Source organism: Narcine bancroftii, chromosome 7 (assembly GCF_036971445.1).
Source record: "Narcine bancroftii isolate sNarBan1 chromosome 7, sNarBan1.hap1, whole genome shotgun sequence".
NCBI lineage: Eukaryota > Metazoa > Chordata > Chondrichthyes > Torpediniformes > Narcinidae > Narcine > Narcine bancroftii.
Window position 1 is genome coordinate 160,389,518 of NC_091475.1, and position 17,528 is coordinate 160,407,045.

At 39.7% G+C, this 17,528-nt stretch overlaps 1 protein-coding gene across 4 annotated transcripts in view; it reads left to right on the forward strand.

Annotated features, from left to right (window-relative positions):
- The window catches only part of nars2 (asparaginyl-tRNA synthetase 2, mitochondrial), a 73,132-nt gene that overhangs the window by 17,915 nt on the left and 37,689 nt on the right, over positions 1-17,528 (forward strand). For all 4 annotated transcript variants that reach the window (XM_069890981.1, XM_069890983.1, XM_069890984.1 and 1 more), the window contains 4 exons: positions 565-697; positions 12,940-13,038; positions 15,650-15,687; positions 16,173-16,239. In XM_069890981.1, the coding sequence (XP_069747082.1) occupies positions 565-697; positions 12,940-13,038; positions 15,650-15,687; positions 16,173-16,239 (337 nt within the window). The remainder of the gene's footprint in view (positions 1-564; positions 698-12,939; positions 13,039-15,649; positions 15,688-16,172; positions 16,240-17,528) is intronic.

A 17,528-nucleotide genomic window follows, 5' to 3' on the forward strand; every position in this document is an offset into this window, starting at 1 on the left:
GTCAATTTTTCAATATAATCAGTCATGCTCAGCTGAAATCTATCAGTGTGGAAGCTTTCCTTTCCAATTTGTGAAATATTTCCTGAAAAAAAAAAGATTACCGAATTGGACATTTTTAATTTGGTCTGGAAAACAATAATTTGATCTGCACTTGGCAGATGTCATGCATGTACATCATTTCCATGCTTGGATGCAATACTGAGTAATGCCCATTTATCAATTATTTAGTAATTTTCATATTAGTGCTTTGTTTAAAATGCAATTACTCATTCCAGAATGATTTGATCGTGATAAATGAATGAGGATGTGTATGTTTAACAAATGGACAACTAAATTAAATCTTCAAATCACCAAAGATGAAAATCCATTTTTTTAAACTTGTAAGAACATTGCAAGTATATTTCTTATTAATCACCAGCCTGAAATCATTCTTATTGTTAGAAAAATATAAATACCATATGTTCTAACATGTGATTTTATTGCTAGAAAGATGTCAAGAAAAGGGTAAACATTTTATTGTTTATTATTGTGATAGAAATAAAAAATACTTCATTAATTTCTTAGGGCTTTCACACAGGTATATACTTTTGGTCCAACATTTCGAGCAGAAAATTCCCAAACAAGAAGACATTTAGCAGAGTTTTACATGGTAGAAGCAGAACTTGCCTTCACTGAAAGCTTGAAAGACATCATGGAGGTAAAGATACAATATCATTATTAATGATTTTCCTTACTCTCAGCATTACCTGGTGGGTTTGATGCTTCAGCAGCTCAATGTAATGACACAGCAGTGTGTCCCATAATCAGCATCAATTGGCTGTATATTTTACAAATTAGCAGTCAGTCTTTTGACTTTTTTGCAAATGGTGCAAGGCAGAAGAGGGGCTTTATTTCTTGCTTTTGAAGTAACTACTAAACAAGTTCTCCATTTGTTCACAGTAAAGCCAGAATCATATTTCATTATTGAACCATTTTCAAAAATGTAAATTCTTTGAATGTATTTGTGAAATCCCAGTTGTCAGGCCCATTATTTCAAAGTTAGACTTTTAGATCTGTTTTTCTCTTTTTTTTTCAAAATATGGTACATTTTCTTCAATAGTCTGATTAAATGTGTTCACCAACATTCACTCAGTGTTCTTGTGTCTATTTTTAATTCACAGAGTCTTTTCATGAATCCACATTTGTACAGTCCTAGTGGCTTGTTGAACCCAAACTCAATTGTATTAACAAGATAGAATCAATGGTTGGAATCAATTTTTCTTGCTTTTCATGAAACTTTTTTAAATGAAGCTTTTGAATAAAAGCTGTATATTTTCAACATTATGCTCAAAAAATTTGGGGTAATATTAAGAAACCTTTACAGCCTTTGCAAGTTGTGAGCATGGCAATTTACCTCCTGTGAAGTAAGAACGTAAGACATGGGAGCAGAATTAGGCTTTTCAGCCCTTTGTGACTGCTCTACTATTCAAATCACAGGTGATGTATTTTTCATTTTTTTAAAAAGGTAATAGGGAGAATCCTGGGAATTATAGACCGGTGAGGCTTGCAGCATTGGTGTGCAAACTATTAGAGGGGATTCTTAAGGATAAGATCTATGAGCATTTGGAGGAGTACATTCTACTCGAGGATAGTATTGTGAAGGGAAGGTTGTGCCTCATGAACCTTAGTGAGCTTTTTGAGGAGGTAACAAAAGAAATTGATGAGGGGAGGGTGGTAGATGTGGTCTGCATGGATTTTAGCAAGGCATTTGACAAAGTCCCCCATGAGAGGCTCATCCAGAAAGTCATGAGGCAAGAGATTAGTGGAACCTTGGCTGTGTGGATAAAAATTGGCTTGCAGGTAGAAAGCAGAAAGTAGTAGTGGAAGGAAAGTATTCTGCCTGGAGATTGGTGACCTGTGGAGTGCTCCAAGGATCTATTCTGGGACTCCTGCTCTTTGTGATTTTTGTAAATGGCCTGGATGAAGAGAAGGATGGTCGATGGTAAGTTTGTGGATGACACGAAGGTTGGCGGAGTTGTAGATAGAGTGGTAGGTTGTTGAAGGATACAAAAGGTTATGGACGGGATGCAGAATTGGGCAGAAAAATTAGAGAATAAAATTCTATAATAGATTCCCAAGTCCCTTTTGGATCATTGCTTACTGAATTCTCTCCCCATTATGCCTTTATTCCTTTTGACGATGCATTTCCATATGCTGTATTCCATCTGCCACCTTTGTCCATTCTCCCAATCTGTCTGAGTCCCTCTGTAGACTCTGCATCCTCCACAATGCCTCTCCTTCCACCTGTTTTCTGTCAGCATTGTGGCAATATTTGTTGACATTTTACTTAATTAATGCAAAAAAATATTTTAACTGTTGTTTGTCCTTGAATCAACCACCATACAACAAAAGTATTTGAGAATCTCAAGTTTGTACATTTTCTAATTGCTGACTTATCATTTGTACAGGTGTTTAACCCACTTTTTTAAAAAAAACTTTATTTATAGAATTTAAAATACATAGCAAAATATCCTTACTCAAGACTAATACCCCTAGTAATAAGCCCCCTCCCACCTTTCGCCCTACATACCTCCCCAAACTACCCCTATACAAGAGCCAAAAACATATTGTCCATTGCTGTGGAGCGTGCCAACCCTTTACATCTTAAAAAAAAAACGTTTACAATACATCCAAACCCTTACATTTCAAATATGGAGTCCGCATTTTAACAAAGAAAGGATAACTATTCCTTAAGTTATATCTTCTCTTAGTAAATACACGATCTCAATTCATTATGTCATCTTTGTATGTTCAATTAATTGTCATTCTTCCATGTAATAGCAATACATTTCCTAGCTACAGCTAATGCCAGACGAATAAATACAATTTGAAATTTATCCAATCTTAAACCGGTCCTTAATGTTGTAGTATAACCCAATAAGAAAAGTAATGTATCAAGTGTTAGTTCAATCTTGAACAAATCTTCCAAAAACTTAATTTTTTTTCCCAAAAGGATTTAACTTTTTCACAAATCCATACTAAGTGTAAAAATAAAAGTAGCTGTTTGTGTTCCACAACAAAAACATAAATCTGAAGAACTGAAACCATATCTTTTTAACTTCTCAGGAGTTAAATACAACATGCAAAAAATTATAATTTACTAATCTATATCTCACGTTAATTAATTTTGTTACACTATCTGCACACAGTCATCCATTCCTCCTGAGATAGTAAAATAGATAAATCCTCCCACTTATTCTTCGTTTTATATAAGTCTAATTTAATCATCTTCTCTTGCAACAAAGCATACATTTCTGAAATAAACCCTTTTTTCCCCACTATCGACAATTAAAATCTCGAATTTAGTTTGCCCAGGAAATACCAAATCCTGTCCAAAATTTTCTGTTAATAAACCACACACCTGATAATAGGCAAATAAAGAACTTGGCGATATTCCAATTTTTTCTTTAAGTCTAGTAAAAGAAAGAAACGTACCTGACTCAGAACAATCCTCTACCAATTTAATACCCTTCATTTCCCAAGTTTTCAAATAAAGATTATTCACAGGGAAAGGAATTGTTTTATTTTGATATATTGGAGTCTTGGCTGAAACTTTACCTTTAGTTCCTATAGTTTGATCTCTTTTATATCAAATCTCCATCAAATGTCTCGACACTGGTAACTTATACTTTTGTAAAAGATGAGGGTTCCATTTATATATAAATTGATGTATATGAAATTCAGAAATCTGTGCTAATTCAACTTTAGCCCATATTGGAGGTTGGTCAATCTGAAACATCCTGTTAATGAATTTAATTGTGCAGCTTCATAATAATTCTGTAAATTTGGTAGTTGAAGAACTCCTAACACATATTTCTTTGTTAATCTTTGTAATGAAACTCTAGATAATTTACTTTTCCATAAAATATTCCCACTGCTGCATTTAATTCTTTAAAAAAGGTATTTGGTATTGAACAAGGAATAGATTGGAAAAGAATACATGGAAATATATTCATTTTAATACAATTTACTCTTCCTATTACAGACTGAACAAATGTCTAGGACAATAAATGCAGTAAGGAAGAATTCTGTAGTTACTCTTAAACCCCAGGAGATTAATGATGAATTTCGTTCATTTTATCAAAAATTATACACTTCTGGGGTGGTTCAGGATAATGATCAAATTGAGTCCTTTCTGGCTAATTTAGATTGACCTTTTTTGAAGGATAAGGATGTAGAGGAATTAGATTGGTTTTTTTACTGATTTAGAGCTTAAAGAGATGTTACAAACTATGCCAAGGGGGAAATCGCCAGGAGAAGATGGATTTACATTAGAGTTTTATAAATAATTTTATTATTTATTGCTTCCGGTATTTATGGATGTGTTGAAGCAAGCTCCTGAAACGGGTTTGTTTCCAGTCGTTTTCTAGGGCGTTAATTTATGTTATTCCAAAGAAAGACCAAGATCCTTTGAAAGTAGCTTCTTATAGACCAATTTCTTTATTAAATGTGGATTACAAAATTGTAGCAAAGGTTTTAGCTAATAGACTTGCTAAATATTTACCACAATTGATACATGTAGATCAAGTGGGTTTTATTAAGAATAGATATTCAGCTGCTTGAAAAACTCATGCAGTTTGGCATGCAGAGTTTTGCCGCCAGCCTTCCAGACTTCTGGGGGGATTCCATCCATACCTGCTGCTTTGCCACTTTTCAGTTGTTCGATTGCCTTATATGTCTCATCCAGGGTGGGAACCTCATCCAGCTCTAGCCTTAGGGGCTGTTGAGGGAGCTGGAGCAGGGCGGAATCTTGGACTGAGCGGTTGGTACTGAAAAGAGATTGGAAGTGTTCTGACCATCGGTTGAGGATGGAGATCTTGTCGCTGAGGAGGACTTTGCCGTCTGAGCTGCGCAGCGGGCTTTGGACTTGGGGTGAGGGGCCGTACACAGCCTTTAGAGCCTCGTAGAAACCCCTGAAGTCGCCAATGTCCGCGCTGAGCTGTGTTCGTTTGGCGAGGCTAGTCCACCACTCATTTTGGATCTCCCGGAGTTTGCGCTGAAGATGGCTGCATGCGCGACGGAAGGCTTGTTTCTTCTCTGGACAGGACGGCTTTGTAAGGTGAGCCTGGTGGGCAGCTCGCTTCTTTGCCAGCAGCTCCTGGATTTCCTGGCTGTTTTCGTCAAACCAGTCCTTGTTTTTCCTGGAGGAGAAGCCCAGTACCTCTTCAGTGGATTGCAGTATGGTAGTCTTCAACTGATCCCAGAGGGTTTCAGGGGACGGGTCCGTGAGGCGGGTTGCAACGTCGAGCTTTGCTTTGAGGTTTGCCTGGAAGTTTCCTCTCGCTTCGTCTGACTGCAGTTTTCCAACATTGAACCTCTTTCTGGGGGCTTTCTGGGGCCAAACTGCATGAGTTTTTCAAGCTTTGTTGGGACCAAGGTAAACTGCCTCAGGATCTTCGTGATGCCACCATCATCACCCTGTACAAAAACAAAGGCGAGAAATCAGACTGCTCAAACTACAGGGGAATCACGTTGCTCTCCATTGCAGGCAAAATCTTCGCTAGGATTCTACTAAATAGAATAATACCTAGTGTTGCTGAGAATATTCTCCCAGAATCACAGTGCGGCTTTCGCGCTAACAGAGGAACCACTGACATGGTCTTTGCCCTCAGACAGCTCCAAGAAAAGTGTAGAGAACAAAACAAAGGACTCTACATCACCTTTGTTGACCTCACCAAAGCCTTCGACACCGTGAGCAGGAAAGGGCTTTGGCAAATACTAGAGCGCATCGGATGTCCCCCAAAGTTCCTCAACATGATTATCCAACTGCACGAAAACCAACAAGGTCGGGTCAGATACAGCAATGAGCTCTCTGAACCCTTCTCCATTAACAATGGCGTGAAGCAAGGCTGTGTTCTCGCACCAACCCTCTTTTCAATCTTCTTCAGCATGATGCTGAACCAAGCCATGAAAGACCCCAACAATGAAGACGCTGTTTACATCCGGTACCGCACGGATGGCAGTCTCTTCAATCTGAGGCGCCTGCAAGCTCACACCAAGACACAAGAGAAACTTGTCCGTGAACTACTCTTTGCAGATGATGCCGCTTTAGTTGCCCATTCAGAGCCAGCTCTTCAGCGCTTGACGTCCTGCTTTGCGGAAACTGCCAAAATGTTTGGCCTGGAAGTCAGCCTGAAGAAAACTGAGGTCCTCCATCAGCCAGCTCCCCACCATGACTACCAGCCCCCCCACATCTCCATCGGGCACACAAAACTCAAAACGGTCAACCAGTTTACCTATCTCGGCTGCACCATTTCATCAGATGCAAGGATCGACAATGAGATAGACAACAGACTCGTCAAGGCAAATAGCGCCTTTGGAAGACTACACAAAAGAGTCTGGAAAAACAACCAACTGAAAAACCTCACAAAGATAAGCGTATACAGAGCCGTTGTCATACCCACACTCCTGTTCGGCTCCGAATCATGGGTCCTCTACCGGCACCACCTACGGCTCCTAGAACGCTTCCACCAGCGTTGTCTCCGCTCCATCCTCAATATCCATTGGAGCGCTCACACCCCTAACGTCGAGGTACTCGAGATGGCAGAGGTCGACAGCATCGAGTCCACGCTGCTGAAGATCCAGCTGCGCTGGATGGGTCACGTCTCCAGAATGGAGGACCATCGCCTTCCCAAGATCGTATTATATGGCGAGCTCTCCACTGGCCACCGTGACAGAGGTGCACCAAAGAAAAGGTACAAGGACTGCCTAAAGAAATCTCTTGGTGCCTGCCACATTGACCACCGCCAGTGGGCTGATAACGCCTCAAACCGTGCATCTTGGCGCCTCACAGTTTGGCGGGCAGCAGCCTCCTTTGAAGAAGACCGCAGAGCCCACCTCACTGACAAAAGGCAAAGGAGGAAAAACCCAACACCCAACCCCAACCAACCAATTTTCCCTTGCAACCGCTGCAATCGTGTCTGCCTGTCCCGCATCGGACTGGTCAGCCACAAACGAGCCTGCAGCTGACGTGGACTTTTTACCCCCTCCATAAATCTTCGTCCGCGAAGCCAAGCCAAAGAAAAGAAAGATATTCAGCTGATAATATTGTTAAATTAATTACAATAATTAATGCATCAAGAAAGCAACTCAAACCAACCAATGATAATAGCATTAGATGCTGAAAAGGCTTTTGATCGAGTCGAGTGGAATTTTTTTATTCAAAATGTTGGAAAGATTTAAATTTGGACCACTCTTTAATGGTTGGGTGAAGGCTTTATATAAAAATCCGTCTGCTAGGGTGGTGACAAATGGACAGATGTCATTTTCATTTAATTTGTCTAGATCAACTAGACAAGGCTGTCCACTATCACCGGCCTCATTTGCCGCTGATAGAACCATTGGCTCAAGTTATTAGACAGGATGTTAATATTAAGGGAATAAAAGTCAGTGAGGAAGAATATAAAATTAATTTGTTTGCAGATGATGTTAATAAATTTAACACATCCAAGAAATTCTCTGGGGCAACTTCAGAACCTTTTGAAGCAATATGAAGAAATGCCTGGTTATAAAGTTAATTGGGATAAAAGTGAGATATTACCAATTTAAGATGAGAATTATTTAAATTGTTATCAGATTATGAAATTTAGGTGGTCTAACAAAATTAAATATTTAGGTGTAACGGTTGATGTTGATTATCAAAATTTATACAAATTAAATGATGTACCTTTATTAAATAAAATTAAGTTTGATTTGAATAGATGGAAGGACTTACCTTTAATTTTAATAGGAGGTGTTTAAACCATTTGATGCATGTGCAAGGAATACATGAAATAAAGACAAAAATCCAAATATAATGTTTATAATTAAAAAGTGGTATAATGAAATAATTTTCAGGATTGGAAGTTACTGTAGCAGTGATAAGATGTTACCAAAATATGTCTGTTTCTCTCTACATTCTTATATCTTCTCTTGTTTCAAATATTTGTACAGTTAAATTTTAAAATTTAGACATACAGCATGGAAACAGGCCATTCCGGCCCACGAGCCGGTGCCACCCAATTAACATACAACCCCTGTACGTTTAGAATGGTGGGAGGAAATGGGAGCTCCCAGGAAAACCCACGCAGACACAGGGAAAACATACAAATTCCTTTAAACTCCAGTCACGATTGCTGGTGCTGTGAAGGCATTGCGCTAACTGCTACACTAACATGCCGCCCCAAGTTGATCTCCTGAAAATGCAAAGATCTGTGCATTAAACATTTCCATTGGCAAAACATATGATCCTTCATCAGGCTTCCGTTCAAAGAGCTTCTCCTAAATTCTTAAGTGAACTATCCTCGAGTTCTTGTTCACAATTGTCTATACATGCAACACTTCCAGGAAAGTAAAAAGTAGTGGTGTGGGAAATACTCATCAGGTCAAGTAATATCTGGAGAAAGAAGCAGAGCTAACATTACAAACAATTAAAAGCCCATTCAACTAAAATATCCTGATCTATTTCTCTTTCCACATATGCTCCCTGAATACTGAGCAATTAGAGCATTTTCTGTGTTTATTCCATTTTCCATCAAATACAATATTTTGCTTTTGAACTAAACTAACCACAACAGTCTAACTGGAAGTGCTAATGTTTTGTAGTTGTTTTCTGACTATGTTCGTAAAATATATTTTTGGTTTTCACTTCTACATGTTTTGAACTCTGTATCACCATTATTTGTTTCAGTTCTCTTCTGTGTCTTCCCAGTAAATGTGTGCTTCCTTTCCATGTTCTTCTTTGAAAATGTATACTGATTATTGAAGACATGATACATCATTCTTTTCTATTTATTTAAGAAACTTTCCCCTTTAATCGGTTCATAACTTTGTCATGGCTTTTCTATTATGTCACACTTTAAACATTAGTTTGATCAATCAGAATCTGAATTGTCATGAACAAGCTATGAAATTTGTTGTTTTGCAGTAGCATCACAGTGCAAACATTTATTTAAGCTTTCTTACAAAAATATTAAAATAGTGCACAAAAAGTCAAAATAAGGCAGTGTCTTTAGTTCATTGCTCATTCAGGAATCTGCTGGCAGTGGGGAAGAATCTGTCCTTGTGCTGCTGAGTGCTCATCTTTAGGTCCTTTACCTTTTTCCCGATTGAAGCAGAGTGAAGAGGACATATCCTGGGTGGTGGGGGTCCATGAGGATAGAGACTGCTTTCTTAAGACACCACCTCTTGTAGATGTCCTCTATGGAGTGGAGTTTGGTGCCCATGATGTTGTAGGCCAAGTTAACAACCCTCTGGAGTTTTTTCTTTTCCTGAGCATTGGCAACTCTGTACCAGACAGTGATGCAACAAGCTAGAATGCTCTCCACATTACACCTGCAGAAGTTTACGGGAGTCTTCCTTGATATGCCGAATCTTGTCAAACACCTCATAAAGCATAGCTGCTGGTGAACCGCCTTCATGATTGCATCAACAGGGAGGCCCCAGGACAGATCCTTAGAGATGTTGACATACATGAATTTGAAGTTCTTGACCCTCTCCACTGCTGATGCCTTTGTGGACTGGATCATCTTCTCCCAACTTCCTCCTGAAGTCCACAGTCCTCTCCTTGGTTTTGCTAATGTTGTGTGCAGGGTTGTTGGTGTGACATCGCTCAAGTAGCTGATCTATCTCCCTCCTGTACACTTCCTCATTGCCATTTGTGATTCTGCCAACAACCATTGGCAAATGTGTAGATAGCATTGGAATTGTGCCTGGCCACTCAGTCCTGGGTGTATAGTGAGTAGAGAAGTGGCTAAGCACGGATTCATGGGGTGTGCCTGTGTTGATAGTGAGGAGGAGACAGAGTTTCTAATTCGTACTGAATGTGGTCTTCCGATGAGGATCCAGTTGCAGAGGCCCAGGGTTTGGAGCTTCTTTCTGAGGGAATAATGGTGTTAAAGGCTGACCTATAGTCTATGAAGAGCAGCCATATGTATGAGTTGCTGTTTTCAAGGTGATCCAAAAGTGAGTGGAGAAGCAGTGACATTGCATCTGCTGTGGAGCAATTGTGATGATAGGCGAATTGCAGTAGTTCCAGACCTCTGCTTAGGTATATGTGTTAATTTTGGCCATGACCAACTCTCAAAGCATTTAATCACAGTAGTTGTTAGTGCTACTGGGAGATAATAATTGAGGTAGCTCATTCTGCTCTTCTTGGGCAGGTGGGAACCACTGACAACAGCAATGAGAAGTTAAAAATGTCCCTGGGCACTCCAGCTAGTTGATTTGCACAGATTTTCAGTACCCTACCAGATACACAGTTGGGGCCTGACACCTTGTGAGGGTTCACCCTCATGAATGATGTTCTATCATTGGCACCGCAATCTATGGAGTTCGCCCTCGTTTTATAGGCTATAATAGCTTGTATTCCCTGCCCTAGCCTGATGTGTATCTGTCTCTAGCTTCCTCCAGAATTGCCACTTTACTTCAGAGATGGCCTTCTGCAGGTCATACCTGGACTTCTTGTAGAGATCTCGAGCCCTGGCCTTGTGCGCCCTGGATCTCGCCCTCAGGGGGTTGCAAATCCTCTGATTCATCTCCAAGGCTTGTGGTTGGGAAGTCCCCAGTATGTGCATGGGCATACATTCGTCCACAAGGCCTTGGTGAAGTTGGTGGCACATGTTGCATATTCATTCAAGTCTAAGGATGAGTTGTTGAATATGTTCCAGTCCACTGATCAAGGCAGTCCTGCAGATGCTCCTCTGCCTACTTCAATCATACTTTCGCTATATTCACTACTGGTGCTGTGGTCCTTAGTCTCTGCTTGTATGCCAGGAACAGAAGTACAGCCAGGTGATCAGACTTGCTAAAGTGCAGTCATGGTATGGCTCAATAGGCGTTCTTCATGCTGGTGTATATTGACTCCTTTGGTCTAGCATGTGACATGTTGGTGGTAGTTCGTTAGAGTCTTCTACAGGTTGGTCTGATTGAAGTCCCCTACAATGATCAATATAGCATCAGGTTGCGCTATCTTGTGGCTGCTAATCACAGTGTTCAGTCCCTCCAGGGCCAGCCTGATGTTAGCCTGGGGCAGAATGTACTCTGTGACCAGGATGATGGTTGTGAACTCCATTGGAAGATAGAATGGAAGGCACTGAATCGCCAGATATTCCAGGTCGGTGGAGTAGAACTGGGGCATAAACATCATGTTTGTGCACAACAATGAATTGATGATGACACAAACATCATCTCCCCTGGTTTTTTTTCTGACTCCCAGGGTCTGGTCAGCATGGTGGGGAGTGTAGTAGCCCTTGGGCTGTAGTACTGTATCCTCATTTAACCATGTCCTCGGGGTCCATGTCTCAGCTTAACCTGTAACCCTCTTCTGTGTCCACTTTGTCAGGTCTTTTTTAAATGGCCCTTGGGTCACCTGCTGGTAATTTCCGCGATGTTTAAATGATCCGTGCAATGTTTCTTATTCGATTGAAATAAAGTTCTAAAAATTTGTCATTTCTGACTTTTCAACTAATGTTTGTCATGTATTTTTAGTTTTTTATACTTCTATTTTCAGCTATCCTTCGCATCATTGAAAACTAATATAAAATGGAGGAACTCAGCAGATTAATCTATATCAGTGGGAGAAAAAGAATAATTGACGTTCAAGCCAAAACCCTTTATTGAGATTGGTAAAGAGGACAAGGTGGAAGGAATGGGACAGGGGCCCCATATGGGATTGGTGAACTAAGTAAAGGTGAAAAATGCCCAACAGAGATAAAGGATTGGCAGATGTCAGACAAAAGGAGAGAGAGGCAAGAAAAACAAATTGGTCAGATGGAAGAAGACAAAGGCTGCCAGAACTGCAATTGGATAAATAGAGGAGAATGATGGAATAAAGAGAGACCAGATGGAACCAAAGTGGTGGGGTTGTTGCTGAGAGGAGAAAGCAGAAGAATCCAATGAAAAGGTGGGGTGGATAGCAATGTAACCTGAGAAGAGGTTAAGAATGATGGAAAAGGAGACAGAAAGGAAAGGGGGAGGGAAGAACAAAAAGGAGGGGACTTGTTACATGAAATGAGGATATTCTGTTTATGCCATTGAGCAGTAGACTGCTCAAGAAGAATATGAAGTGTTTCTATAGATTATGTCATTGGTGTGGGAATGGGATGCAAATAAGAGCTCAGAATGACCATTGTGGATAGAATATAAATGCTGTGGGATTATTTTTCTCCCATTGATGCTGCTACTAATTTTAAAATGCTTTCCATGTCTGTGAAATTAATTTTTGTTGTTGTTGTTAGAATCTAATAGCAGTCCAAAATTGCAGGATTTTGAGATTTATTTGCATTTTACAACCTATATAATTCGGTTTGATTTGAAGCTGTACAAAAATGGCAGATGCTAGAATCTTGAGTGAATAAAGAGAAGCTGGAGGGAGTCAGTACCTGGTCCTGGCACAAAATGTTGACTGACCGTTTCTGTGCAAGATGCTGCCTGACCTCCTGAATTCCTTCAGCTTCACCTTTTGCTGCATTTTCCACAGCATCCTTGTTGATGGTGTAACATAGCTTTTGGTATTTCTTAAGGTTTTGATTGATCTCTATTCATATTCTATAAATTAATGCAAATAAAAGTGAGTTTTTTTATTCAGTTTGTCTCAGCATGTGAGCACGGATACTATTGTACAGCAATAAAAAAAAGTTTTAAATATTTTTACTTTCTTGTAAATTTTCTAAAATAATTCTTTAGGTCTTTATTTTTTTCCTAACATATATGACACATTTTTACTTAAGCATTGAGTGATTCACAGATAACTTCATCCTTAAACTAAAAAAAAATCAGAAAATCCAGGGTGAAATGTCATGGATGTAGAATAGCGGTACTTTCTTAATATTTTGTATTCAGTTTTTTTTATTGCTCTGAAGCTTCACTTTCATTATACCAGAATGGTCATTTTAATGTTGACGATGTTTTTTTTTCCTCCAGGTGATGGAACATCTCTTCAAGACTACAACATTTCACATTCTTTCCGAATATCCAGAAGATGTTGAACTCTTCCACAAATATGTGGCTCCAGGACAAAAGGTCTGCACATTCTGCCTCTGATCTTTCAGCTGACATTTTCTGCACCAAGGTTTATAGAAGTCCAAAGATTATGTTACATTTAGAAACTGTTTTATTGGTACATCTGTGCTTATTAAAACTTTTGATTCTTTCTTTGGCTTGGCTTCACGGACGAAGATTTATGGAGGAGTAATGTCCACATCAGCTGCAGGCTCGTTTGTGGCTGACAAGTCCGATGCGGGACAGGCAGACGCGGTTGCAAGGGAAAATTGGTTGGTTGGGGTTGGGTGTTGGTTTTTTCCTCCTTTGTCTTTTGTCAGTGAGGTGGGCTCTGCGGTCTTCTTCAAAGGAGGTTGCTGCCCGCCGAACTGTGAGGCGCCAAGATGCACGGTTTGAGGTGATATCTGCCCACTGGCGGTGGTCAATGTGGCAGGCACCAAGAGATTTCTTTAGGCAGTCCCTGTACCTCTTCTTTGGTGCACCTCTGTCATGGTGCCCAGTGGAGAGCTCGCCGTATAACACGATCTTGGGAAGGCGATGGACCTCCATTCTGGAGATGTGACCTGCCCAGCGCAGTTGAATCTTCAGCAGCGTGGATTCGATGCTGTCGGCCTCTGCCATCTCGAGTACTTCGATGTTAGGGATGAAGATGCTCCAATGAATGTTGAGGATGGAGTGGAGACAACGCTGGTGGAAGCGTTCTAGGAGCCATAGGTGATGCCGGTAGAGGACCCATGATTCGGAGCCGAACAGGAGTGTAGGTATGACAACGGCTCTGTATACGCTAATCTTTGTGAGGTTTTTCAGTTGGTTGTTTTTCCAGACTCTTGTGTAGTCTTCCAAAGGCGCTATTAAATTTCCTATAAATATGAGCTTTTCCACGGTGAAGTACAAAAACTTCAAAGTTCTTAGACACAAATGAGCTTCTTAGTCAATTTTATTGGCACGGAAATGTTGGGCCAAAGGGCCTATTTCTGTGCTCTGAACTCAATTACAGTTTTGAGGGAATCACATTTGCTGCCTGCATGTTGATTTTTTACTTTTTTTTTTTTGCAGCTTTAATGGTTTCGTGTTGGTACTGTAAAAGTTTAGCATGTTCACCCATGAAAACTGAATCAACATTTTGATTAATACATGACATTGGTTATGAATTTCAGTGTTGCATTTCCAAAGAGGATTAGAACTTGTATGTTGAAACAGTTTGTGTAGGTGAATAGGTTCATTGTCTGAGTGAGTAAAGTACAGTTTGTTTCCCCATATCTGAAAAGCTTGGGATGGGATGTTTTTTGGTTAACTGGATTTTTCAGTTAACTGAAATAATGGCTTTAAGCAGCCAGTAGCATCAGCAGAATACTTGTATTGGTTAACGGAAGAAAATGGAAGATCAGCCGTCGCCAATCCCTGACACTTCCCCACTGCCATTCCCTGACACCTCACCAATGCCGTCACCATTCTTGCCTGGGAGCCCGAGGTCCCTGCTCCTGCCTGGGAGGCTGCTCTCTTTGATGACGCCAGGACAGAAGAGAACCAAGTACAGTGGAGGGTAAAGAAGAAATGGAAAGAAAGAGGGGAGGGAGTTATCTGAAATGAAGACAATCTCCCCATGTGCTGCCTGACCTGTCGACTTCCTCCAGTCGCTCACTGATAGCTTTGGATTCCAACCTGCTTCTCTGAGGCGGCCACCAGCTGTTCACCGTCTGTCTTCCCAGCTGCTTCTGAGCTCAGTTGGTGCTAACAGCGTGTTAAAGCCCCACATGACCACGTCAAATGAATTTTTTTTTCAATTGTGATGTCATGTCTCTGCCGAAATAAAGTTCGGATAATTGAACTTTTTGGTTAACTGAATTTTGGATATTGGGAAATGTACTGTATTAAGAATGTAAAGTGATTTGGAAAAACTTTCAGCTGAAATAAAATCTGGTCAACAAGAGTAGGATATGGACTGCAAATTTTGCAATATTTGTTCATAATTTAGCTTCTCAAAGTATTGATGAAAGGTTTTGATCTAAAATATTGACAATGCCTTTCTCCTCCACTCATTCGGCTTCACCCGCTAAGTTTCTCCAGCATATTTTTGCTCTGGATTCTAGCATTGGCAGTTTTTTTTGTGTCGTAGGTTAGGCATACTGTTCAATTATCTGGATGAGCCTATTGAGCATGAAAGGTCTGCTTATTTTGCAACATTACAACTCTTAAACATTCACTTCCTTTATCACAGAACTCTGGTAGCTATGTTATTTGACATTTACAAAATTCACTGTTTCAAGGCATCAGTCTTTTTTTTTAAAAAAAGATGCTGGAGACATTCAACAAGTCCGGTATCATCAAAAGAGAGAGAAGCCATGAAGTTTTTGGGCCAATAACCTCTCAATAAAATTGCAGCAAATTCCAGAGGTGAATTGATTTTAAGCAAATGCCAAGATTGGAAAGTTGTGTTGGGAATGCTGAAAAAGAATGAAGCAGAAGGTCTGTGATGTAGTGTGTGGAGTGGTGTGATTTAATGATAAGAGGGATGATGGTGTACATTAAGTAAGAATAATAAAGTACCTGGGCTGATGATCTTAAAACATTTCAGGAAAATGCTGCTCAACTTTCATCAAAGGGAATAATCATTTTTTTTTTATTTTTGTAGGAAAGATTAGAGGAAATGCTGAAAAATCCATTTCAAGTGTAAGTGAATTATTTAAACTCTTAGGCAACGTTTCTGATGGTTTGACATTGTTATTGTAAAGATATGTACAGTAAAACCTCTGGTATCCAGCACCTACAGGGATGGGTACATGCCTGATAAGTGAATTTGCCTGTTGCTTGAGATTGCATGTTACGTGATTGGTGAACTAACCACTGGGGCCTACCAATTTTAAACTTTCAAATATTTTTTTAAATGTATTTTTTCTGCCAGTTGCTTGAATTCTGGATAATGGGGATTTTACTGTATTTGGATTTCATCAATTCAGCATGTGAAAGTTTTTCAGATTCATTTGCTTTTCACTTTTGATATCTTGTACGTAATTTTTTTGTGACATTTTTCCTAGCACTGTAACACAATTATTATTGGCAGTTAGTGAAATATGATGGGCTCTAAATGTGACCATAATTTTAATCTGTTGTAAAATCATATTCAATGTAATTGTAGTAAAAAATATATTTTTTAGGCTCTCCTATACTGAAGCAATTGATGTTTTGCAAAGAAGTACAGAAACCTTCAAGTTTGAACCCAAGGTAAAAAAAAAAGCACGTAAATTAATTTTGTGAAACAGAGAAGTCTGCAAATTGTAAAAATGCAATGCTGGAAAAACTCAGCAAGTCATACAGCATTTGTCATATAGCAAAGATAAAGATACATAACCAACATTTCAGGATTGAGCCCTTCATCTACCTTGAATGACTTGCTGTGTTTCTCAAAAAAATGTAATCTAAACAATTAGACTGTTTTTCTAGTATAACTATTGAAGTTGTTGAGACAAAATGCTTCACTTGTGGCAATCATGTCTAGGTACTTATATTATTAAATGTTCAATAATTTTTTCAAGATGATAATCTAAAAATTGAGAAAATTGCTTAACTATGGTGCTTGGATTCATTCAAAATTGTGGTGGTTTAATAATTTCTGACTGATTTCTCATCCGGTAAATCACACTTTCTTGAATGATTTCTGCAAGTGCACTGAGGAAGTGGAAATGAAAGTTTTCAGATTTTTCGTTCTCAATCAGTATACATTTGACCCATGTCTACATCATCAGATTCAGCTCCAACAGTTCGTCAGTTTTGCAGATGACACAACAAATATTAGCCTCATCAGCAATAATGATGAGTTGCACGATTGAGAAGAGGTGCAAAATCTCATGATGTGGTGCGAGAGTAGCAACCTGAGTCTTAATCTGGACAAGATGAAGGAGGTGATCATGGACTTCACAAAGACCAGGAATGATCACCTTCCACTACACATCAACAACTCTGTAGTGGAGATAGTAGAGAACACCAAGTTCCTTGGAGTTCACTTAATTAGTGACTATATAAGAGTTTCTAACTAGTGATGCTTCTATTTACCCCAAGAGTTCCCATCACTGATTCTCTCCTGAGTTTATATCCCTCCCAATGGCAATTACAAATATGTACTTGCTGAGCTGCATGATGTGGTCAGTAAACAAGAGACGGCCCAGCCCGAAGCACTACAAATCTTGATACAAATACAATGCTGGAGAAACTCAGCAGGTCAAACAGTGTCCATTATATAGCAAAGTTAAAATTACATAGCTGACATTTTAGGCTTGAGCCCTTCATCAAGGTATCACAAAGATAAGGAAGGCATACCGTTCTTACCCGAGACTGTATTTTGGCAAGTCGGATCACCTGGCTCTTTGTACAGACAAAGCCTAAAAAGAGAGGCCCTGGAGATCTGGACAGCTAGAAGGTGGTCCTAGGAGGCTGAAGAATGGTTACAGGTCTTCCTCTAGTCAGCGGATTGGGCAGTGTTCAAGGACTCAGCTTGGGGCGTGGCGTGATGGCGT